This window comes from Taudactylus pleione, unplaced genomic scaffold, assembly GCF_031769625.1.
Source record: "Taudactylus pleione unplaced genomic scaffold, aTauple2 ptg000101l, whole genome shotgun sequence".
Classification (NCBI taxonomy): Eukaryota; Metazoa; Chordata; class Amphibia; order Anura; family Myobatrachidae; genus Taudactylus; species Taudactylus pleione.
Genome location: NW_028284503.1, coordinates 885,056 through 911,034, shown reverse-complemented (window position 1 = coordinate 911,034; position 25,979 = coordinate 885,056). Strand labels below are relative to the sequence as shown.

The 25,979-nt window shown below is 47.2% G+C and overlaps 1 protein-coding gene across 2 annotated transcripts; it reads right to left on the bottom strand.

Annotated features, from left to right (window-relative positions):
• Positions 1-3,534: 3,534 nt before the first annotated feature.
• MANSC1 (MANSC domain containing 1) lies at positions 3,535-24,807 on the bottom strand. 2 transcript variants are annotated; one of them, XM_088470594.1, is made up of 4 exons: positions 24,660-24,807; positions 16,051-16,329; positions 14,280-14,420; positions 3,535-6,107 (listed from the first exon to the last, which is right to left on the bottom strand). In XM_088470594.1, the coding sequence occupies exons 2-4, from the start codon at positions 16,280-16,282 to the stop codon at positions 4,438-4,440; spliced, it is 2,043 nt and encodes a 680-aa protein (XP_088326720.1). In that variant the 5' UTR covers positions 16,283-16,329; positions 24,660-24,807; the 3' UTR covers positions 3,535-4,437. The 2 variants fall into 2 exon arrangements, with proteins under 2 accessions (XP_088326720.1, XP_088326722.1); XM_088470596.1 differs by lacking the exon at positions 24,660-24,807 and adding an exon at positions 18,216-18,272.
• Positions 24,808-25,979: the final 1,172 nt, after the last annotated feature.

The following is a 25,979-nucleotide window of genomic DNA, read 5'->3' as shown; positions in this document are numbered from 1 at the left end:
CAAAATAGCAGGCATTCGCTATTTTGCGAGCACACGATTTTCGGCCGCACTGACTGGTTCGCGCATGCGTATTACGATCCGTATGAATGCGCAGTTGGGCAAACATCGCTCGGAGCGAACGAGCGGCCGCTTAGGAGCGGCTCTGAATCAGGCCCTTAGTCTGCGTTCGTTTGCGATGTGTGAAGCTTTGCAGCTGTGATGGATGACATCTTCTAATACCGTACAGCATACACCAATGCACGCCTGATATTTGTGCCCTATTTTTTTCCTTCCAAGATGGTTTATTAATGATTCCTTCACTCACTCTTTTCCGTTCGGTTTATACGACCCTGCTGGACATTTCCGGTACTTTATATTGGCAAACGACATAAAACAGGTCTGCGCCTTCTCTAACCATTTGGAGTGGGTGATGGACGAGCCGCCCAGGATACCTGCCGGCCCAGCAAGGAGGCATCTGTCTATTCTATCCGTTATTTCCTCCTCGCCTCAACCAGGTGCCTCAAGCTTCCATGTAGCCGTTCATACATCGAGGTAACTAAAGACTCTCAGAGTATGAAAATCAGGGGGTGAGAAGGGGCAGCCCAGTCTGGGTGAGGGATTCAGGACCTCATTCAGAGTCGATTGCTTGCTGCAAGCGATCGCTCTGAATGAGGGTGGCCGCTTACTTTTTAAGTGCCGCCTCCTGGTCGATCGCTAGGCTGTGGGTTACCACCCACAGCTCTTGTGATCGACCAGGGTGATGGTCGCGATGGTCGACCATCGGGGCTTGCGACGAGACCCTAAGGTTGGGTCTCGTCAACCACAAGCCCCAGGGAGCTTCCTGCTCTGATCAAGCAGGAAGCTCTCCACTGACATCACTGCTGATGTCAGTGGGGCCGCCCTCAAACGGCAAGCGTTCCTTCGGGAAAACGGAGCGTGGCGAACGTTAGCACCAGATTTGCCAATAGTGGTCAGTACTAGGAAGGTGCAAATCAAAGACAATAATGTAAAGTTTTATATGTGTGTTACATTTGGGAGTTACAGCCACCAGATTCACACTAAAATACAACAACGGAAAGTTTGTCACATTGAACAGCCAGAAATGTAACAACTTTTGTGAATTTGACACATTATGTGGTGTAATAAGCTTATAATCATAGACGTTGGGATCTATTTATTAACATTATTTTTACTAAAATAAAGTGAAAAAGGCTGTTTTGTGTGTTCATACCATTATTTTAGTATCACATCAATTTGCTAAATGGCAATTGGAGTAGAATTCGTAAAATTCTACTCCAAACCCTACGTATCACATTTTTAGTAAGCAGAGCGCATGTCCCATAATTGTAATGGGAAATGTGATCTGCCTGAGATGTACTAAAAAATAAAATGTGAAAAAATACCAGGCGAAGCCCTGTGATAACAACGCCACCAGGAGATGGCATTATCCCGGCTTTCCCCTCAGTTCCCCGAGTCCTGCTCTAACAGGCGCAGCAGAGCCGGGCCCCAGTGATCAGCAGCGTGGTCTAAAAAACAAAAGTTTAAAAAACAACAAAAACCACAACAAACACTTACCTAAAGCCAGGGGAAGAGCTTAGCTCCGGTGATGTCCTCTGGGGCTCCGGTCAGCTGGTCTTCCGGCTCCTGCACTGTGACCCTGGTCAGCTGCTGCCTAGGACAGCAGTCCGGGGTCACAGTGCAGGAGATGGGAGACCAGCTGACCGGAGCCCCAGAGGACATCACCGAAGCACCGATTACAAAGGCTAGTGTAAGCGAGGGGCAGTCGCGTCGGGACTGCGGAGGGGATTCGCAGGGACAGAGCTTTATCGCAAACTCTGTCCCTGCAAAGGATTTTTTTTATAAATCACTGTGATATTTCCTAAATTCACCATGCGCATTTAGGCAAAAATATTAGATTACAACCGCATTTTAAATGCAGATTGCAGTAAGTAAAGTCCATTTGAGAAATAAAAAAAATTTAAAAAAAGGTTTGCAAAGTTCAGATTTGGCTTATTGGCAAAAAAAATTCTGCGACACAATTATAGTTGAAAGATCCTGAATGAAGGTTTGGCTCTCGCCCACCCGAAGATCCAGGTCTCTGCAGTAAGTGGCTCTCTGGCTGCAGAAGAACCAGTTATAAGGGCTCTATTTAGTAACATTATTTTTACTAAAATAGAGTGAAAAAGGCTGTTTTGTGTTTTCACACCATTTTAGTACCACATAAATTTACTAAAGGGCAATTGAAGTAGAATTCGTAAAATTCGACTCCAATCCCTAAGTATCACTTATTTTTAGTAATCAGATCGCATTTCCCATAACTGTAATGGGAAATGTGACCTGGCCAGAGTTACTAAAAATAAAATGTGAACTAATACCGGGGGAAGCCTTGTGATAATAACGCCACCTGGAGATGGCGTTATCCAGGGCTTTCCCACGGTTACCCGACTCCTGCTCTGCTCTAACAGGCACTGCAGAGTCGGGAGTCGGCCCCAGTGATCAGCTATGGGATCTAAATAGACCACACGCTGATCACTGCAAAAATACAAACGCTTACCTGACCAGGGTCACAGCGCAGGAGCCGGGAGACCAGCTGACCAGAGCCCCAATACAGTATAAAATGCTACTTGCTAGCACATACACTTTGCATCAGCTGGATAATATGCTGGATATCTCACGGGTACTACCTTATGACAACCTGTCCTCCTACACACGGCAGAGCCATTTTGCGGACAGAAGCAAAACTCACAAGGATGCAACTGATCAAAGCACTGGGAACTTTGTGCCTCATGTCGCTTTCATGTATCCAGGACTGGATGGCGCTAACATTAGGAGGCAGCTGCCTGGGGCACCAATGTTTATGGGGCACATAAAACACTGGCACTGATACAGAAGTGGACACTAATGCAGCCGCTACTGCGAATTTAAGCTAATGACGCAATCGATGGGCTGTCTACCGAGACGCCCACCAGCTGTGGTGCACAAATAGTTGCACTATCGAGCGGAGATCGGCCGTACCGTCGGACAATAGAGTAACCCTATGGTTGCAGAATATCCGATGGTACATCGCCGACGGTGCAAGTGGAATTGCGTCTTCCGACGCAGTCCCAGACACCGGCACGCCCACTACAAAAGCCACCCCGCAGTCAGCACCCAGGAACGCATATCTGAGTTGCAAGAAATTTCCATACAATTCCAATCTGCGCCCCCCAGCGGTAACCACCCGGAGGCAAGCACAGTGCATATTGGATGCAGGCCCAGATTTAAAACATTGGGCCCTTGCACAAAATCATTAAGAGGCGTCTACCTCTGAAACAGGCCCAGTGTTCCACAAAGCCTCCGCCAGCACCAGATATAACCTCTTTATAGTGAAATGATGCTTCATTATCATATACTGAGGTTTAGCCAACAGAACATTTTCGCAGCAGATTTCACAACACATTTCTAGTGTTGACTCTTCCTTTAAAGACCCGTCACTGAGACCGCCATCCAATCAGCGCCATCCACTCACTCCAGAACGGCGCCCGTACCCTCCTTTACCATCAGCACCTCCCTAGTGTCAGTGGCACTTTATGTAAATGAGACAGAGGAGACGGATTCAGCAGCGTTCTAAGGTCATAAACAGAAAGGCGGCTCCATACACCAACTTTTGGAGAGGGACGGAAGAAGTTAAATTGGAACACGCGCTCCATCCTTTCCATACAGTCATTTAAATAAAGTATGATCTTTAATAAATCACAAATACTTTTGTTTGGTTCAATTATTTTTTTTGTGTTCTGCTCTCACTAATTCAACTGCTTCATAGACAGACAGAATCATGCAGAAAAACAAATTATTATCCTCAGGCTGTTTGTAAAGGGGGATTTCATAATTAACTTAACCCCTTAAGTCCTCTGTACTGAGTAGTTATAGTCTCATTTTACAATCAGGAGTTCGTGTGTGATTGTCCGTGTCGGTGGATCGCAGGTTGCTCGTTGACCGTCCTGTATTATACTAGAGGAATAATAAAATATGTCCAGTCATTAAATAGGTCGTACATTCTGTGAAAAGGACAGAACTCTGCATAGTCTGTAACAGAGATAGATCTGCCGCTGTGATCAGTCACATAATTCATATTGCGGGTATCTTCTGTCCAACCAACGTATGAACACATTACCGCACATTTATTGGCGATTGTCACAAAATCATTTTACCAATGCCAGATCCTCCTTGCCCCCATATCTCCAAACTATCGCAACAAAAAATGCAAATCCAGTGTCGAATAGGCTCCAGTCCCCCTGGCGATTTAGGGTCCACCTCGTTAAGGTTTACGTGTGGGTGCTATGGATGTTGCTGGTGTGAGATCGGGGAAACCTTTACTGTCCAGCCAAGGAGAGGAATTTGGAAATTCTCCTAGAGACCCATCATCATGGGGATCAGATGACCACATGCTCTCCTACACACTGTACCAGCATCTACTCCTCAGGTGTCCACATACATGCCATTGATGAGATAATCCAGTTTGGTGTACCGATGCCGGTGGCGGGCTTCGGACACCTTCCGGCTGACCAGGCCGATCACAATAATGAGAAAGAACACTCCGAAAATCAGAGCAGCCACCAAACCGCTTCGGTCATCGGATGAGGACTTGCCACTAGGCAGAGCTCCCATGCTGTCAGGTTTTCTGGGTGCCTCCAGATACACAGCAGGTGGGGAGAAGTCCTGCTGTGCTGAGGAATTGGGTTCAGGGAGGATTTTCTCAGGTGTCTCATTTTTGCCATTAGTAGATGGGTGGCCTTGTGTGGCTTTGGGGGGAGGAGTCCTTACGGTAACAGGACGAGTCACCAACAGGGGTGTTCTGGTTTGAAAGACAATACCAGGGGTGGGAATCTCTGGTTGGGCCTTTGGATGGATAATACCAGGGGTGGGAATCTCTGGTTGGGCCTTTGGATGAACAATACCAAGTGTGGGAATCTCTGGTTGGGCCTTTGGATGGACAATACGAGGGGTGGGAATCTCTGGTTGGGTCTTTGGATGGACATTATCAGGGGTGGGAATCTCTGGTTGGGTCTTTGGATGGACAATACGAGGGGTGGGAATCTCTGGTTGGGTTTTTGAATGGACATTATCAGGGGTGGGAATCTCTGGTTGGGTCTTTGGATGGACAATACGAGGGGTGGGAATCTCTGGTTGGGTCTTTGGATGGACATTATCAGGGGTGGGAATCTCTGGTTGGGTCTTTGGATGGACAATACGAGGGATGGGAATCTCTGGTTGGGTCTTTGGATGGACATCATCAGGAATGAGTATCTTTGGACGGACAATATCGGGGACGGGGGTCATTCTGTGGGTGTTTGCATGTACAATATTGGGAGTAGGAGTCTCTTTTTGGGTCTTTGGATGCCCAACATTCACATATTCCGTAGTGGTTCTAACTGCAGCATTAGAAAAATTGGTGCCGTGGCTGACAGAAAGAACCTTGCTCTTAACATCAGAGCTTGGCACTTTATTGGCTCCTCTAGTGTCCTGAAAACTGGCAATGAGATTGGCTTTGGTGCGGGGTGCAGGCTTTGGGGCAACAGTCACAGGCCTGTGCGAGGTTCCGTCAGGCACCACACCCAGTGTCTTGGGGGCTTGTGCAGGATAATGAATCTCGGCGGTCATTGCTTCTTCCTCCTTAACTGGGTCTTCTGTCCTCTCAGCGTCAGGCGGGAGCCTCATAGGCTCTTCATGCCCGGAGATTATAGCCTTCTCTATGGCGGGCTCAGCGGCAGTAGGGGATAGGTATAGAGCCTGGTGGGAATGGTCGGAGACTTTGCCGGCTTGTGATTTGGATTCAATCTTCTCCAAGTGTTTGTCTATATCCTCAGCCAGGTGCAGCAGCTGTGAGGCAATTCTCTCAGGGGTGTCGGGCACTTCCACTTTGGCATGGTGTTTGACCTCACCCGCCGCTCCCCGTGAGTGCGCAGAGCTCAATTTCTTTCCGCTAAGGTCGTGTGGACTTGGAGCAGCATCCAAGTCGCCGCCGGCGGATCCTGGCGGATGCGAAGCAGAGCTCGATTTCTTACTCGCGGAGCTCAGCGTTTTGTTCCGATGATTGGACTTCAGCGCCTGGCGTAGGTTCCCCTCGGTTGGCTCCGAGTCGCTATTTCCTGTGATAGAATTGAAAATAAAATAAGAGATAAGAACCATAAATAAGTGTCTTTGATAATCAGTGTTGCAAATGTATTCAGTACAGCAAGTTTCATATACACCGCCAATAAATAGCAAGAAAATGACAATGTATGCGTTTCAAAATGGACAGCTTTGTATTCCCGCGAGCGGTGTATAATATATTGTAGTGTTGTATCATCCATTTCTACAGCAGGAAAGTCTACTAAATATAAATAGAATAGGTATTAATCTTCCTTATATACCATCCCCCCCTCCTCTTTACAAAGGAATAACTAGATATTGCCATCTTCTCCTTTCCACATTCTAAAGGCCGGTATACACTAGATCAGGCCCGGCCAACCTGTGGCTCTCCAGCTGTTGTGAAACTACAAGTCCCAGCATGCCTTGCCACAGTTTTGCTATTAGGGAATGCTAAAACTCTGGCAAGGCATGCTGGGACTTGCAGTTTCACAAACAGCTGGAGAGCCACAGGTTGGCCAGACCTGCACTAGATGAGGTCTAGTGTGTACCAACCACGTTAGCGAAGGGACCCCTGCATGCAGGTCTGACGGGCGATGTCGCCGATGACGCACGCATAGTCAGCGACATAGCGCGTACACACTGGCCGATGTGCCAGATAGGTCACTCCGATCCGCCGGATGGGACGACATATCGCTTAGTGTGTACCCGGCTTTAGGTTCCTGTGTAGGTGCATCAAAAATTAAACATTTCCTTATCCCTCGTCTCTTTGTGACTTATAGAGCTCTCCTGGATGCTGGTTCCCTTCCCCCCATCTATATTGAAGTAATACGAACACCCTTTACCAATTTCCCTACTTACGACAGATATAAAGATTTTGGCAAACATGTTGGCTATCCGCCTTAATTCCAGGATCGATACTATTGTACATCCCGATCAAACTGGCTTTACGCCAGGAAAGTCCACTACCCAAAGTCTTCGGCGACTCTTCTATCGTAGGCAGATGTATCATATGGATGTGCTGGGGCAGTGGTGGTCTCTCACTGCACTGACAAAAGCCTTATAGGGGTATTCAATATGGAGCGAAAACTCAGTTTCTGCGAGGTTTTCGCTCGGATGACGTCATTTTCGCCGCTTTTACTTTTACACCGTATTCAATTTGGAGACTTTTCGCCGATGCGAAAAAGTATATTGCGTTCGACCCTGCGAAAAAGTATCACCAAGGAATGGGTGGCGAAAAAAAGTGCAGAATTGCAGTTTTGGGGTGCAACATTACGGAAACCACCCTGCAACCTTCAGACAGCCCCCCAAAGGTAAACTGTGTCAAAAATTAAAAAAAAATACCTCAGAAGACCCCAAAAAAAGCACTTTCATTTTGGGGGTGAAAAAAAAAAAATGGGGGGGTACAAAGTTCAAAACTAGCGAACTACCATCTAGGGGGGTCCCCAAGTATGCCCCAGGTGTTTTTTTAATTGCAGGTGTTTGCGGCAGGTGGATTTTTCACGTTTTTTTAAACTTCACTTTAACAACTTTTAAATATGCTCACCCCCATTTTCAAGTACCCCAAATTTGCTGGGACGACTTATTTTGTGCAAAAAAAAACTTCTAAATACTATTCTTCACCACCTTCCTAAATCCCCAAAATAGCAGCTATCGAGCCCGTTTAAAGACCCCAAAAACCTTCAGCAGGGCAAATCGGGGGTATCCAGAGTGATCCCCCATGTCAGAGCATCTTTTTGGGGGTGTTAGGGTGATTTTCCCAAAAATCAGCGAAGTTTTTGCTGATTTCACATTCGCCAGGTGCCGTTTTCGACCAGTTCATATTGAATACGTGTATATATCGGGAGCGAGCGCGATACTTTTTCGCCGGCAAAAGCTCCGATGTGCGGCGAAAACATCACCAACGAGGTTAATGTTTCATATTGAATACCCCTCTTAGACTCTGCTGAATGGAGATCTCTGGGAAACCCGTTTTATTGCTTGGGTCAGTCTCCTCTATGCATCTCCAGCAGCAGGGTATTTGCCAATGGTTTACATTACTTCTCTTTTTAACCTGGGACGGGACACTGTAGTAATACACTATAGTATTGTAATGGGGGGTTTTTTTTGTTTTGTTTTTTAATAAATACCAATAAAAATATAAATAGAATAAAGACAGGAGGTGATTTGTCCTTAATTTGCTCTTATAGTAATAGGGCGGTATTCAATTGTTGCGCCTCTGTACGCGCCCACAGGAGCTATTCAATTATTCCTCCTGTCGAGCGCGATCAGCTGCCGGCGCACCATTTCAGCTCGCAGCCCCAGCCGTTAATATTTGCGGTCGCACCCAGAACTTTGGTCGGGGGTAGCTGCTTTACTCGGCTAAACCCGACCACTTTGGGCGCGACAATTGAATAGCGCCCCGCGATCTCCCGTCACTTTAGACGGGAGATCGGGCGCGCTTAAATAATTGAATACCGCCCATAGAGTCCTCGGCACCTAGAATATAAATTATGATATAACTGAAGGATCGCTCAGATACATTTCTCCTGGATGGAAAGGATACTGAGCCCCGTCAATCAATGCTGCTCGTCGCTCATTAACGAATACATCTATTATTGGTATTTTCCTGTTAATAAGCAGGACTGTCTACTGTGCTAATATCTGGAATATGGATCAGCCGAATTGTACACTGGATTGTACCCTGGATTAGGTAAAAGTGAACTTTGCGTTTCATATTGAGCCCCTAATTGCTGAGTGCTCGTGTATCGTTATTATTACACATTCCTAGTCTGATTGACAAGTGTTTCGCCAAAAGCTTTATAAAAGGGATAAAGACTCCTGTCAAAGGGCTGGACAAGACGTGTCCTCCCTTCTATTGGCAAACCGCAGCAATGAGCATATAATCGTATACAGAGCAGGCAGGAATCGCTAATTAAAAAAAAAGGCCGTCTACTCAGCGTATAAGATTAACACCCAGCACTAGCCAATAGGAGAGCCTAAAATGTATGCAGATGACTGAGCGGTAAAGTTACTGGCGTGAAACCTGGGCGTACTGGGTCTATAATTACCTAAGAAAGTAATACCCCTTTTACACCAGAGCAAAAACCTGGGTTTTTGCTGGGTCTACCCGGGTCGCAGCTCAGTGTAAAAGGGCCCCTGAAAAATAACCTGGGTCAAGTGACCCTGCAATCCAACCCAGGTAGCTACCAGGGTTGGACCCAGGATGGACCCAGGTAATGGTGCAGTGTAAACGGTGCAACCCGGGTTATCTGACCTGGGTCATGCCTAAAATGAGCGGATTGGTGGTTGTGGAGCAGTCACCTCCCACTTTTTATGACCTCACAGGTTTAGCAGGGGAGACCTGAGTTCAGTGTGAACAGGGCTGACCTGGGAGTAACCCAGATCAAAGGTGCAGTGTAAATGGGTCTGACCAGGGTTTTTGGTGGAAAAGAGGTATATAAGGAACCACGTACAGTTTTTTAAATGCACAGTGAAGTAGTATTCGTTGGAAAGAACAGCAAATACCACTGGTGAAGTGTTACAACCAAAGTTGGTTGGAACCATTTAGAAATACAGTCAGGTGCATAAATATTGGGACATTGACAGAATTTTCGTATTTTGGCCTCTATTCACCACCACAATGGCTTTGAAATGAAACAAACAAGATGTGCTTTACCTGCAGACTTTCAGATTTAATTTGAGGGTAATTACATCCAAATCAGGTGAACGGTGTAGGAATTACAACGGTTTCTATATGTGACTCCCACTTTTTAAGGGGCCAAAAGTAATGGGACTATCAACTCAAAAGCTATTTCATGGACAGGTGTTGGCTATTCCCTCGTTATTTCATTATCAATTAAGCAGGTAAAAGGTCTGGAGTTGATTCTAGGTGTGACATTTGCATTTGGAATCAGTTGCTGTCGACTCTCAATATGAGATCCAAAGAGCTGTCACTATCAGTGAAGCAAGCCATCATTAGGCTGAAATATCAAAACAAACCCATCAGAGAGATAGCAAAAACATTAGGTGTGGCCAAATCAACTGTTTGGAACATTCTTAAAAAGATAGAACGCACCGGAGAGCTCAGCAACACCAAAAGACCCGGAAGACCACGGAAAACAACTGTGATGGATGACAGAAGAATTATTTCCCTGGTGAAGAAAAACCCCTTCACAACAGTTGGCCAAATCAAGAACACTCTCCAGGAGGTAGGTGTATATGTGTCAAAGTCAACAATCAAGAGAGGACTTCACAAGAGTGAATATAGAGGGTTCACCACAAGATGTAAATCATTGGTGAGCCACAAAAACAGGAAGACCAGATTAGAGTTTGCCAAACAACATCTAAAAAAGCCATTACAGTTCTGGAACAACATCCTATGGACAGATGAGACAAAGATCAACTTGTACCAGAGTGATGGGAAGAGAAGAGTATGGAGAAGGAAAGGAACTGCTCATGATCCAAAACATACCACCTCATCAGTGAAGCATGGTGGTGGTAGTGTCATGGCGTGGACATGTATGGCTGCCAATGGAACTGGTTCCCTTGTATTTATTGATGATGTGACTGCTGACAAAAGCAGCAGAATGAATTCTGAAGTGTTTCGGGCAATATTATATGCTCATATTCAGTCAAATGCTTCAGAACTCATTGGAAGGCGCTTCACAGTGCAGATGGACAATGACCCGAAGCATACTGCAAAAGCAACCAAAGAGTTTTTTAAGGCTAAAAAGTGGAATGTTATGCAATGGCCAAGTCAATCCCCTGACCTGAATCCGATTGAGCATGCATTTCACTTGATGAAGACAAAAAAGGGAAAATGCCCCAAGAACAAGCAGTAACTGAAGACATTTGCAGTAGAGGCCTGGCAGAGCATCACCAGGGATGAAACCCAGCGTCTGGTGATGTCTATGCGTTCCAGACTTCAGGCTGTAATTGCCTGCAAAGGATTTGCAACAAAGTATTAAAAAGTGAAAGTTAGATTTAGGATTGTTTAGTTTGTCCCATTACTTTTGGCCCCTTAAAAAGTGGGAGGCACATATAGAAACAGTTGTAATTCCTACACCGTTCACCTGATTTGGATGTAATTACCCTGAAATTAAATCTGAAAGTCTGCAGGTAAAGCACATCTTGTTTGTTTCATTTCAAAGCCATTGTGGTGGTGAATAGAGGCCAAAATATGAAAATTCTGTCAATGTCCCAATATTTATGCACCTGACTATAGATCACAGAAATGCCGTCTAAAATGTATTTCATAACCGCTATTTGGCAATCACAACAGCCAAACACGTACATCCTGCACTTTGTATTTGTTAATGTGTTGGAATTAAACAGAGCGTGGCTTGCTGTACAGTTCAAGGTTAATGAAATAGCATCACAGCTTGTGTGTACAGGGAAACGTCCTTTCCAGCATATAGGGGGAGATGCACCGAGCCTTGGAGAGAGCTAAAGTGGAGAAGGCACCAACCAATCAGCTGGAACATGGCAGGAGCTGATTGGTTGGTGCCTTATCTCCCCATTTTAGCCATATGGATATAGATTTATATTCCTGCACCTTTGTATCCAGCAGACGTCTGTGCTCCTAACCCCCGGATACAGCAGTCTGGACTATCATGGTAACAATATCTGGCATAAAAATCCAGATCACCAGAGGGACAATGGCCCTCATTCAGAGGCGGTCGTTAGTTGCAAGCGGTCGCACTGAATCAGAACGGCCGCTTGCATCCTGAACGACCACCTCCGTGTCGATTGCTAAGCTGTGGGTTAACACCCACAGCTCTAGCGACCGACATGGGTAATGGTCGCGATGGTCAAGACCATCGCGACAATCTGGGCTTACGACCAGACCCTAAGGTTGGGTCTGGGCACTCGTAAGGCCCAGGGAGCTTCCTGCTCTGATCGAGCAGGAAGCTCCCCACTGACATCAGCAATGTCGTCAGTGGGGCCGCCCCCAAACGGGAACGCCTCCGTTTGGGCAGGCATGCCCCCTGCCCCCCTCACAAACGGGGCAAGCTGTCACTCACCATCGACAGCTCGCCCCATCTGCTGCGAGACCCCTAGCGACGGATCGTCCGTCGCTAGCTGGGTCTCGCGCATGCCCAGTGGGGCAACATCGAGTCGGTTGTGAGCGCTCAGCGCTTGCGACCGACTCAGAATGACCCCCTAAATCTGGGTACAGGAGACTGCCGCATGTAAATCTCCCATAGCACGGTCCCATCACATACATTTCCCCTGGCTTATATCATATATTTTATATTCTAGGTACTGAGGAATCCATTACTATAAGAGATATTGACGGTCTGCTCCATTACATTTATATTTAGTAGATTTTCCTGCGGTAGGAATTGATATTATGACACTACAATATATTATTATACGCCGCGCACAGGAATACAAAGGCAGCCATGGGAAACGATACACAAAAGTCATTCTCTTTCCTTTTGGCTTGTGGGTAACAAAAGAGCAGTAATAAATGAGAGACATTTGCAATAACACAATAATCAAAGACAATTAACTGAGTACAAAAGTGTTTTTTAAATTATTTGTTTCCTTTTGCGCAAATCAAGTTTTAAAATATTAAACTTTTTTTTTTTTTTTTTTTTTTTTACATTCCGCCTGTTTGAGTGGAAAATAATGATTAAAGCACAGATCCAAGTCGCCGTAACAGGCCTAATGGTTAATTGCGTGGCTTTACCGGCCATGGGAGAGTAGGCGTGGCCTTATTATCCATGGAATTATATATAGGATATCCGGGTAACTCTTACGCTAATGTAACCTTAAGAACGGATTTCCATTTTTTAAATAAGGAGGTTCGCAGACTTCCATGGATGGACATTTTGGAGCCATGATAAATCCAAGGCTTTCTGGGCATGATTCAGATTCGCTTGTAAGCGGCCGCTCGTTCGCTCCGAACGATGTTCGCACAACTGCGCATGCGTATGGGTCGTAATGCGCATGCACCAACCAGTCATTGCGGTCGGAAATCGTGCGCTCGTAATACAGCGAGGGGCTGCTAATTTGATTGACAGAATGAGGCGTTTGTGGGTGGTAACAGGGGAAGATGCTTGAAAACGGGGGAGTGGAGATCCGAACGCAGGCGTGCCAAACGGTCAAAACGCCATTTTATGGCAGTGCATAATTAACAAAGCAGCGTCATCGACCACGTCACTTGGTTGTCTTTTAGCCTGAACTACTCGCAGTGATTGAGGGAAGTAAATCCTACCACAAGCACTGCGAGCAGTTCAGACGCCTTTCGATGTTCCCAATTAATCTGATAAATAGCGGAGATGATGTATGATGCAAAGGGGCGTCTTTAGAAAATAGCGAGCGCATTTTTCGGACGCTCGCTCAGACATAGAGGCGCCAACAGACCGCAAAGAGCGAGCGCTCAATTTAAATATCCGGCCCCTTTTTAAGAACGAGCGTCCGCAAATAGCGTCCGGGTCTGAATCAAGCCCTCTGTAATAAACAATCACAATATAAAGTGTACAGATCTCCCAAGTAGCATAGGGACTGGTAGTGATTTAGGTTTCTACCAATGAATGGGTTAATTAACACACTCTCACAGGTTAAGATGGAACCGGTTTCTATTTGGATCTCTATTTCCTGGTTTATTTTTATTGGATAGTTTTTTGTTTTTTTTTGTTTGTTTTTTTGAGGGGTGTCCCATCCGTGACTAGGCTACTTTAATTAATAAATGTCTTATTTTGGTTCTGCTTTGTGAAGAAAAAATTTGTATGTGTTTATTCTGTACTATTTGTATATTATTGCCCTTAATGGGCCTTTGTTCTATTTATTATTTACCATAATTTTTTTGCTGTATTTATGTTATATATTATTGCTCTGTTGAATAAAATAAATTTATAAAAAAAAATGAACACACTCTCTCCCTAAATAGTTTTACATCTTCCTTTTTACTCGGAACGCAGGCAAGAAGGGGCTCAGGGGCTTCCAGGAAAAAGATATTAAGGGGCATAAAATGAAAGGGGTGGGGGGACAGCTAATATTCCACAGGTTTATTTGAAGGCATCTTCCGGGCTGACAGATGTTGTCCTCAACCTCAGCGATTCTGATCTGGTAGCACCTGGTGTACGTTACCGCTGATCCAGCTATTCCTGAAGCTCCGCCTTCTTTTACAAGTTGCGTTGAGCACAGATACTTTATTCACCGAGATCTTACACAAGCATTAAGTAGACTGTAAATGTACTGACCTGTCCAGAGGCTGTAACTCAGGACCCCCGGCCTGGCAGCCATAGGGCAGGAATCCAGCCTGGGGCAGTGGAAGAGGTAACAGTTCTGCTGGCTATGGTTTTTGCGGGCGTCATAAACGGCGAGATTGCAGGGGCGATCACCTGGAAATAATGTACGAGCCGGGTGTAAGTAGCCTTATACAAAGTGCGTTTGACCCCCACAATCTTCCAGCGCGATCATCACTACGCTGCGTTGTCATATTGGAACTACCACTAGCCAAACTCTCAGATACATATCAGACCTGGTCAGACAATGTAGGGTCTAATTCACAGTCGCTCGGAAATGGATTAGGACTTGCGTCCTATTCTGGGGGCAAGAGGTTCATTTGGAATCACGTGACCTGTGCGCACACTCAGCTCTGAATAGGCCGCAATTCCGTCTGCACGTCCTGTTGTCGCACAGTTACAACTGGTTGGCTGCAAGTGGCTAGACGGGTGACTTCTGCGCTATTGTGAATAGCCCCTGCAGGTCCGCCGAGATACTTATGTCCATGTGGATCAGCTCCGTGAGCGTGCACAGAGCGAAAAATGGCGAGCGACTCCGAATAAGGCCCACAGTCTCTGTGTTTTACGCCTCATCAGCGCAGAAATCTTCATCTTACTCTACATAAACTAAATTATATTATATTGTGGTGGGAACATCCAACTCTTTACATGAGCACTTTATATTATTCTTATTATGCTGTTCACATATTCAGGAATCTGATTTCCCATAAATACTGGCAGACTACATAAGGAGCAGCGAGCCCGTCATTTCCATATATAGAGGTCATATTCTCTAATACAGCGGTCTCCAACCTGTAGCTCACAGGCTACCGGTATCTCCCGCTCTTAATTTTGGTAGCTGCGGCACTGCCGAGTAAACTAGGAGGAAGTGACCTCTGGCGCGTGCTCCCCCGTGGTGACAACGCCATGGGTGGAGCCACAGGGAAGCACGTCAGGCGAATGGCCGCAGACTCTACAACAATCACCTGACGTGCTTCCCTGTGGTTCCACCCACGGCGTCTACGCTACGGCAGAGAGTTACTCCAGCGCTACCTGAAAATCGCACAGCAGCCCTGCCTATATCTATCGCTCCTCTACGGCACGTACCTCCTCGGAGCCGGTAATTAACAGTGAAATGTGTCTGTGCTTAAATTTTATTTACAAAACTACTTTTTTTTTTTTTTTTTCCCATTAAATTACCTTAAATTGTTCGGTTATAATTTTACTAAAGTAGCTCACACCTCAATTAAGGATGGCGACCACTGCGCTGATAACGATTACTAAGTACATATGTGGTTACATTTCTAGGCTCATCACACTGCAGAGGGCCCAAACTGTCCGACACCCACAATCAGCCATGTACCACGCTGACATATTGCGCTAGGGAGCAGTCCTGGGCCGCTTGCGCTAAGCGGTCACTTCCGGCCTAATATTTTGTGCAACTGCAGCAAAACCTGGCAGCAGCTGTTCTGCAACCTTATAACCCATCGCTCCCAGGCAGGAGCTTGCTGGAGACTAGGGAGTAGATTTACTACACCTTCTAAAAGTGAAAAGTGGCGATGTTGCCCATAGCAACCAATCTCTATTGCGTCCTAGAAAATGATACACAGAATCTGATTCGTTGCTATGGGTAACACCCCCCACCTCTGTTTCAGGAGCTTTAGTAAACAACCCCATGGTGTTATAGAAACAGGAAATCCATGTAAACCTGACTCGTAATACAACCTATGGCGGCCACGTTTATTACCTGCCCTGATCAGCTGCGTGCAGCAGGCGGAAACGCACTCCTCGGACCTGGCAACGTTAATGGGGTCGGTAAAACGCGCTCCTCTCGCTACTGCCGCAGAGATATCTATCACCATATTCGCCATAATCTGGAGGTCACATTTCTGAGCCGCACAGGGCGTTGCCCATAGCAGGGCAGCGAGCAGGACGGGTATGCAGACACCCATGGGGGGCAGAACGTCAGGAGGATTCATGGCAGTTCAGATGGGACCGTGTCACCTGGCAGCGAGCCCTGGGGTACCTGAAACAAACGGGAGCAGAAATAGAACAATGAACAGAGCGTATTCAGCGGATCATTATGAGAACCGTACTGTCAGGCACGACAGGCTGCAACTTAAGGGGTCTATGTACTAAGCCTTGGATGGAGATAAATTGAAAGGAGATAAGGTACCAACCAACCAGCTCCTAACTAATTTTTCAAACACAGCCTGTGACATGGCAGTTAAGAGCTGATTGGCTGATACTTTGACCCTCATTCAGAGGCGGTCGGAGGATGCAAGTGGTCGCTCAGAAACTGGGCGGCCGCTTGCGTCCTGACCGCCGGCCTCTGTTTCGGTCGTTAGGCTGTGGGTTTACACCCACAGCTCTAACGACCGCTAGGGTGATGGTCGCGATGGTCATAGACCATCGCGATCATCGGGGCTTACAACGAGACCCTAGGGTAGGGTCTCACTTGTCGTAAGCCCGGAGAGCTTCTGGCTCTGTCAGAGCCGGAAGCTCTCCACTGACATCACTAGTGATGTCAGTGGGGCCTCCCCCAAACGGCCTTCCAAACGAGGCGAGCTGTCAATCAACATCGACAGCTCGCCCCCTTTGGAAAGAGACAGTGCCGGTCGTAGCGGGTCTCATGCATGCGCACGAAGGAGTCGGCTCCCTCGTGCGCATGCGCACTGGACAAACATCGAGGCGGCCGTGCGGTCGTAGACCGTACGGCCGCCTCTGAATGAAGCCCTTTATCTCCAACCAAGGCTTAGTAAATAGACCCCTAAGTCCCTTTAGTGTTTGAAACCAATACCAGGACAGCGAGATCCTCAAACAATCGCAGGGACACGTAACACAGGCAGCGCTACAAGCTACGCCCAGCATATACCCGAGAGTACAGTGTAGGATGCAGCGGGGCTAATGTTTAACTGCCCGGTCTTCAGATTAGCTTCATTCTCAGAATGGGCAGCGCAGATATTGCCGATTAGAAACGTCTGAAGTTGAAGGAGCTGTATTTGCTTTTAGTCACCTGGCACTGTCCCATCAATAGTGAGCGCCAGCCCTGTGTCCTGGGTAAGGCTGCACACCTATTACTCATGACACTGGTGCCAGCCTCTGAATGCCAAGGTGCTCGAGCAGCAGACTCTGCACATTCACCAATGTAATAGTGTCCCCCGTAACATCGTCTTCCCCCACTGGGGCACACAACATCCCTCCGGCTATATGTTAAACAGGAAAACATAGAATGTTACAGCATTTCCTGTGTCGGTGGGTGGAGGGGAACAGCTAAATAATATGTACATTGCCAGCGGTATACTGCGACTTTGCAGTCTGCGCACATTGGGAGACATTTAGTGAAACCGATGAAAAACCCTCTTTCCTCAGAAAATAAGCCCCTTTTTCTACATGGCATTTTACACTTTTCCCTGCGTCTGCCTCAGGCCAGGCAGGTACTGGTGCCTATTCCGGGACTCTGAGATTGTGCGCTATTCTTACATATGCGGCGCAGCAAAGTCAACTCCAGGCAACTGCTCCTTTCAGGAACAAGATTTGCAAAATGGTGCAAATGAGGAACTCAGTTATAAACGGGTCACCTGCCCTGTGCAAAATGTCTCGCCCCCGATAACTAACGCAAAAGCGTTAATAAATGTCCGCCTGCTGTTGCCGGGCATTTTAAGAGCTGAACCAATCTTCAGGAACTAGTGACATCATGGAGGCTTGAGGCACAGTGTCCAGCCATCAATATAGCTGTATCCACTGTGAGCGTCTTCAAGCTACAGTGTGTCCAGTGTGCAAAGAGTTATTGGTTTACATTACTATTTAGGGTTAAGCTAAAATGTTAAATAAATACGATTTACACCTTTGAACCATTTTAATACACAATTTTTACCTCACAAATGCAGTTTTGCTCCATTTAGCACCTACATTTTAGACTCTGCTTCCCTTGGATATGACACAAACTGCTCTGTCGCTCCAGCTGTGCATGTAGTACACATGGCAGAGCTGTATCTTCAGGATTATAAAGACTACTCTGAAAAGCACAGATATAAGACAAAGATAAAGCAATATATTTAGTGAAATTAATGTATTAAATTGCAGACATCGAGGCTATAAAAAAAGGGTTTATTCCCCATCAATTATTGCATATAGATCTACTGTGATGCCTGTACTCTGCTTGTATTGGGTCTGTGGGAGTTTAAGGCAATGTATTTGGTTGTCAAGATGTCGGTTTACGTACAATAACAGAGTATTTCCATATAGACTGCAGGGGCTTCTAACAAACCAACACATTAAGAATAAAAGGCGTCGACGGTTACAAATCCGTTAAAGGTGAATTTATGAGGAATCTTGCGCTATTCCCATTACAACGGAGATTACAGTACAGTGTGTAGGGAGGTTATTCATTTATACACCATGAAACTGACCATACAGAACCTATACTTGGTTACCGAGCGCGCCCTGTAATTATATACAGATTATTCTCTGTAACATTCTGCATCCAGGAGAATTGTCCTCTGTGATTCGGATGTAAATGAGCTTGTTCTGCAGATGAATACACTGCCCCCCAAACAACAGGCAGAGACCACCGGAGACTGGGTTGCTAAGCATTATAATTGTACTGCAGCGTTTGGGCTCCTGCAGTGAAAACAAATCACCGTAGGTGCTGGAGAAATCACAGGTCCCTGCAAAACCTGCCCTTATTTTATCCTTAATAAGCCCAAGTCTAACTAGACGACAGCTATAAAGACCAGTCAGTCCAGTCACAAGGTCAAGATAAGGTGACGGACGACTGCCAAGCTGCTGTGGGACTACAGGTGCCAGCATGCCATTACTGTAGACCATAATACAGTAGATGCCTGTAATGTGTAGTGCAATGTTTGGGACACCTCTCCTAGGCCCTGTAATAATTGATGGACACGTGAAACCATTTACCGGCCTATTAGGGCTACTGCAGCGAGCGCGGTCGTGGGGCCCGTATGCGGGAACGCTGTCCTAGTTTTGTTGGGTCTCGTCTTTTTTTTACGCATTTTCTAATGCTGCGCGGAAAAATTTACCTACTGGGTTGCGAATTAATAAGGAACACACGGAGGAAGGGGATGAAAACATCTCCCACCAACAAAAGCGCTCCCTGCACCCTAGACTGGCGCGTTTCACCAGCGGATGTTCGCTGCTGTAGATCACCATGTACAGATTAGAAAATTAAAACTCGCCAGAGGACAGGTCACGGACACGGGCAGAGGAGATTTACTAAGTGTGTTCTGCTTTTAATCCATTTTACATTTCAGGCTTAAAACACACCAAGAATTTACTCCAGAGAGTGGACCTCAAATAAACAGTGACAGGTGACAAGATGACACAGAGCTTCTCTAGGACAGGGGTCAGGGAACTTTTTTACCCCAAAATATATTTAGATGCGCCGACGTTCTATAATGCCCCTGTAGTGGTGCCCCCATATAATGCCCCTGTAGTGGTGCCCCCATATAATGCCTCTGTAGTGGTGCCCCCATAGTTATGCCCCTGTAGTAGGGCCCCCATAGTTATGCCCCTGTAGTAGGGCCCCCATAGTTATGCCCCTGTAGTAGGGCCCCCATATAATGCCCCTGTAGTAGGGCCCCCATATAATGCCCCTGTAGTAGGGCCCCCATATAATGCCCCTGTAGTAGGGCCCCCATAGTTATGCCCCTGTAGTAGTGCCACCATATAAAGCCCCTGTAGTAGTGCCCCCATAGTTATGCCCCTGTAGTAGTGCCCCCATATAAAGCCCCTGTAGTAGTGCCCCCATATAAAGCTCCTATAGTAGTGCCCCCATAGTTATGCCCCTGTAGTATTGCCCCCATATAAAGCCCCTGTAGTAGTGCCCCCATATAGTGCCCCTGTAGTAGTGCCCCATATTTTGCCCCTATAGTACTGCCCCCATATAAAGCCCCTGTAGTAGTGCCCCCATATAAAGCCACTATAGTAGTGCCCCCATAGTTATGCCCCTGTAGTAGTGCCCCCATATAAAGCCCCTGTAGTAGTGCCCCCATTGTTATGCCCCCATATAAAGCCCCTGTAGTAGTGCCCCCATATAGTGCCCCTGTAGTACTGCCCCATATTTTGCCCCTGTAGTACTGCCCCCATATAATGCCGCTTGTACAAAAAAACCCACTTACCTTAATCCCCGCTCCTGCATCCGCCGCCGTCCTGTCCGCCCGGCTGCTCCTCGGAGATATGGCAGAGACGTAATGACATCTCCCCCATAGTGCGCATGGAGAGAGCCAGAAGCTGGAGTTCAGAAGAGAACTCCAGCCTCCGGCTAACGCTGCGCTGCAGGGAAGGACCCAGGCGCCCGCTGGTAATAACATCTCAGCGGGCATCCAGATTAGAGCCTCCCTGCGGCACAGCCGGGCATGCATAGGAATCATTCTATATTATATTATATTATAGAATGATGCATATGCATGCCCGGCTGTCCGTCCATTACCCCCAGGAATTTCATTTTTACCCCATGTGGGGTAATTTACCCCTGTTCCCTGACCACTGCTCTAGGATAACATTAAATCACATTCCCACTAATAGAGGGAGGAAAAAAAAAACTAATAGTAATAACGTATACAATGTTTATAATTATTGCTATTTATTTGTAAAGCGCCAGCAGATTCCACCGCGCTTTACAGTTGGGACAATGTTTCTTCCGAACCACTGATACTACTCAGGAATCTCCCCCACGCCCGACACTGCCTGGAACACTGTAAATGCAGAGTTTCCTGTGAAAAAAGACAACTAAATGTCCCTATACAGCTAAATGCCACAAGGTGACGTCAGGCTGTTCCGAAAACACCTCAGCCTGCAAGCCCTGGCTTCAGGCAGCAACGCGTGCAATCAGCAAACCAGGGAGTGACATGGTTCACGTCTCACATACGCGGGCGGATGACAGCTTAGCGTAGGGATATGTGCCAAGCCGGAAAGACCGGAATGCTGGGTGTGTCTCCTCACCTGACACCGGTGTAAGGTCAGGGGTTAGGGGTAACATTACCAAATATCTCAGGGCACACTGCAAAGGCTCAGATCCCAACTAATCTGGAGGCAGAGCTTTGTTACGTCACATATGTAAACTGCACTGCCAGCATGCACAGTGACTCATAATGGGGGCCCAAGGAGGAGTATCCTGCAGCCCCCAGCCAAGGACCCCATGGCAACCAGACACTGAGCTAATTAATGCAGGGGGGGGGGGGAGATGCTTCTATTGGGAAGGGATTAGACCCCCCTCCCCATCACACAGTAAACACAGACAGCTATAGCACTGTGACCCTTTCTGGAGATCCTGGTGTTGGGCAGTGTAATAAATTGGGGACCCTGAGGCGGCTACTATCTAGCATTCTGTGAATGTCCCTATATGATGAGAAAAGGGGGAATAAGAAGCAGTACTGTAAGGCAGGAGCCCCATAATATAATATAACGAGAGACACATTTCCAAAGTCCAGAACTTTTTCCCAAGTTTAAAATCTCAGTGTAACCGTACCCTGCATTCTGCAAAGCTGGAAATTCTCCAAATATCTTTCTATCTGCGCCACAAGAGAAGCAGACAGTTCCCCCAGTTACATAATAATCTCAATTCATTGCAACTAACTAGTGGCACATCGACGTGGCGCTTAATGGGATTAATCCCCCTCCCCAGTGACATGGAGATTTTGATTGTCAAATATTTGGAGAGGGAGGTAAATAATCCGCACATCACAGAACACAGGAGATTTGGCAGGAGAACAGCCCCAACACAGGAGATTTGGCAGGAGAACAGCCCGGTGTGATGTACAGAACAATACGGCGATTTCTGCGCGGCCGCCGCCACGTGATCTGTCATGTACGGACAGTAGGGAACAGAATTTGAAGGGGAATTCAATAAGAGTTATGTAGAGGGCCCTAAACTACCCCTCTACTAAAAGGAGGGCATTGCAGTCTATGACATGAATGTGGAATTGCACAGCAGATATTCCAAGGAATAGGAACAAGGGATATTCCAATAGTAACAGTGTTACTGGGACATATATTGAAGTCTGCAGCCTGCCGGTCAGGGTCATTTACAGGGAGCGTCCTCATTGTCCGTTATACCCTACATACTATTGGGAACCTAGAATACTTGCATATGGGGCCCCAAACATTAAGAGCTAAGGGGTCGATTCAGACAGGCGCTAAGCTGCGCTCTCTGGCTGCCAAAAGGGGCCGGGCTATGCAAATTCTGCCATCGCACTGTCTGGTGTAAGGACGCCCTCTATGTCTTAGAGAGCGACATCAGAGCGAACGCACGCCGGTATAAAGACGCCCACTTTTCTTACATAGCGCTCGTCATCTCCAGGTAGTGTATGATTAATCAGAACAATCGAGAACCATCGGAGCTGCACGCAGCGCTTGAGGTAGACCCTACCCCACTGCAAGCACTGCGATCACTGCAGGCTGAAATATAACCAAGTGACGTCTACAATGGCGCCTTCACGCTAATTATGCACACCCATAAAACTCCGTTTTGACGCCCAGACGCGCCTGCGTTCGCAGCACCATTCCCCCGTTCACAAGTAACATCCTGTTACCACCAACAAACGGCGCTGTCACTTAAAGTAGCGCTCAGTCTTTGTGTTAAGAGAGCACGATTTCTGCTCGCAATGACTGGTTCGCACATTGCGATGCATGCACAGACGGGCGACAATCGCCCATAGCGTGCATCCGCGGCTTAGCATCCGGGTCTGAATCGTGTCCTAAGCCCCACTGACCTAGAGGACAGCCGGAGACCTTCGATCTATATCCAGACTGAGTGGGGTCTGTCTCCTACACAGCCCCTATATACAATCTGTCTCTTTATGAGGCCTCATTCTGAGGCTTGCGCATTCCGCTGATCCATCTCCGTGCGCAGGCTGCGTACAAACGCAGAAGGGGGCCGTCATGCCCCCGCGACAAGGGTCAGTTCCGTGCCATTGCATGGTCACCATCCAGTTATCACCCAAAAATGTCCATTTGGACTGTCAACGGACTAAACAAATCTGTCCGCACTCGCAGCCTCGGTCCACGTGTGAATGCTGGGTCTGGCGCAATGCGCAGTCAGTGATTGCTTTCTATGGCACATGTGCAGTTTGTAGGCATCCGCGAGATACATTTCAGTCCTAATCAGGCCCACTTAGTTCTCGAAGACCCAGTAACCTTCATGTATAGACTGCGTGCTGAGGGATACAGAATTGCGCACTCTGCTGCGTGCAGGCGATGTGCACATATATTACCTCCACTTTAGAGTTTAGTTCTTTTACACAGACAGGGGCCATGCTTTATCCTGTAGCCACTGGCGGCTGTAGGATGCCCGTCCTACGCCAGCCACTATGCGATACGTCTCTGAATGCGCTCTGCTGTGTTTTACACTATGAAGGGGAATGCAAATCACATATAGGTCCATTAGCAAATGCTGTACACACAGGGCGACTATTGCCGGCGGGGGAGGGCCCGGTGTGACCCCTTACCAGATGCATGGTACATTGTACACCAGAATCAGCACACGGGTCAGGGTAAGTGCAGCCTTTACTGCACAGCGCACATTCTATATCCCATCTGTATATACAATGTGACATGTCCATAGGTGAGACTGCTGACCTTCCACAGGTAATGAGCCCCAGCCCATACTGTCCCCATGCACACAGGGCCTGATGCAGAGACGGACGCTAACGCGATCGCAGCTGCAATTTCGTACGCAACGCAGCTGAGAAAATATGCTAAAGGTTACAAAGCTTACCCGAGCATGAGGACGCCCACCGCTGCCTTCTCCTGTGCGTACGACGTTGTCTACCATATCGGTAACATTGGCGCACATCATGCAGGCCATATTGTCCTTGCGACAGGTCTGACCAGCCGCAGACTCGGCAGCTCTCCTGACACGCAGAGGGCCCTCATGTTTCACCCCTAATCACTGACAAACCGTCACTCTCTTAGCGATAAATTCCTCTGTGCGTCCGTAATCGCAACGTGATCGCAACACGGCTTATACGCATGCACGATGGCAAACAATCACTCGATCTGCGTACATAATCGCCATTGCCTCCATCTCTGAATCAGGCCCACAGAACGCAGACCCCCAGGTGCAATGCACAGTCATAGACTGGCAGCTAAAATATATATATATATATATATATATATATATATATATATATATATATATATATATACATATATACACACACATACGTATACACACACAGTGGTGCAATTGTGCTTCCAGTATAGGCATGTAAGCAATCCTCCAATGCATATTTGCACGGTTGCACCACATAAACATACATTTTATATGCACCCATTCCAGTACCCTCCCCACTCACATACATAGATGCAGACACACCCACATATTTACATACTTACATAGATGCATACAGTCCATGGCCAGCAGCTGAGCCTTTCTCACCGTCCTCCAGCTGTCCCGACTCCGTGCATCGCTCCCCAACACCGACTCTCTCTCCCACAGCCGCCCGGATCCCGACAATCCCGGGTACCGCCCACACTTACCACGCCCACCACTCGATCCTGGCCACGCCCCGCCGCTCAATTGCAGCGCTATTCCTAGCCACGCCCTCTCGCCGGCCACACCTACCGGCCGCTTATTCTTCTGTTAGCCACGCCTCCATCAAATATCACACCCACCGCTCGCTCACAGAGCTGCTCACGCCCCTTTATGGTCACATGACATGCCCTCTCTCAACCTGGCACCATGTATGCCAGTGTTGGCTAACCTTGACACTCCAGCTGTTGTGGAACTATATATCCCAGCATGCCCTGCCACAGTTTTAGCATGCCCTAATAGCAAAACTGTAGCAGTGCATGCTGGGTTATGTAGTTCCATAACAGCTGGAGTGTCAAGGTTAGCCAACACTGATGTATGCAGTCACTCTGCCAGTAATGTAAATGGAGGATGCAGAGGGCATCACAGTGACACACAGGTCTCAGGCACTTCTCAGTGACACAGGCTCATGGGTGAGGGAATGCAGTGGTTAGGGCCCATGCTTAAGAGGTGTGGCCAGTCACCACAGAGGCTATGCCAGCAGTGAGAGAAGATATAGGGGCATATTCAATTAGGAGTGAAAAGTCAGTTGCCGGACTTTTCACCATCATCACAGGTTTTCTGAGCGGTAAAGTATCGCGCTCGTCCCCGTATTCCAAATCCGCGAAAACGGGACCTGTCGAAAATGAAATGAGCGAAAAGTGCTGTTATTTTTGGGGGAAATCAGGCTGACACCCCCCAAAAGAGGCTCTGACATGGGGGTTCTCTATGGGTACCCCCGAATAGCCCTGCTGCAGGTATTTCGGATGTTTAAATGGTCTGAATAGCTGCTGTTTAGCATCTATGGAAAAGTGGTGAAGAATAGCATTTAGCAAGTTGTTTTTGGAAAAATAAGGTGTCCCATCAAATGCCTGAAAATGGGTGCAAGCATATTTAAAAGTGGGTAGTGTGAACCACCTGCGAACTAAAAAAAACACCTGGCGCATATTTGGGGACCCCGCCTGAGTCTATTTTGCTAGTTTAGAAGTTTGTCCCCAACTTTGTTTTTTTTATTTATTTATTTGCCCCTAAAATGAAAGTAGTTTTTTGGGGTGTCCTAAGGTACTTTAAAAACATTTTTTTACACAGAATACCTTTGGGGGACTTTCCAAGGGGTGCATGGTGGTTTTTGGAAGTTTGTACCC

Excerpts from the sequence above, each read along its gene's own strand:
- MANSC1 (XM_088470594.1), bottom strand. The coding sequence starts at position 16,282 with ATGAATCCTCCTGACGTTCTGCCCCCCATGGGTGTCTGCATACCCGTC. Across the intron at positions 14,421-16,050 it reads CACGCAGCTGATCAGGGCAG|GTGATCGCCCCTGCAATCTC; the intron begins GTAATAAACGTG and ends CATTATTTCCAG. Across the intron at positions 6,108-14,279 it reads GAGTTACAGCCTCTGGACAG|GAAATAGCGACTCGGAGCCA; the intron begins GTCAGTACATTT and ends ATTCTATCACAG.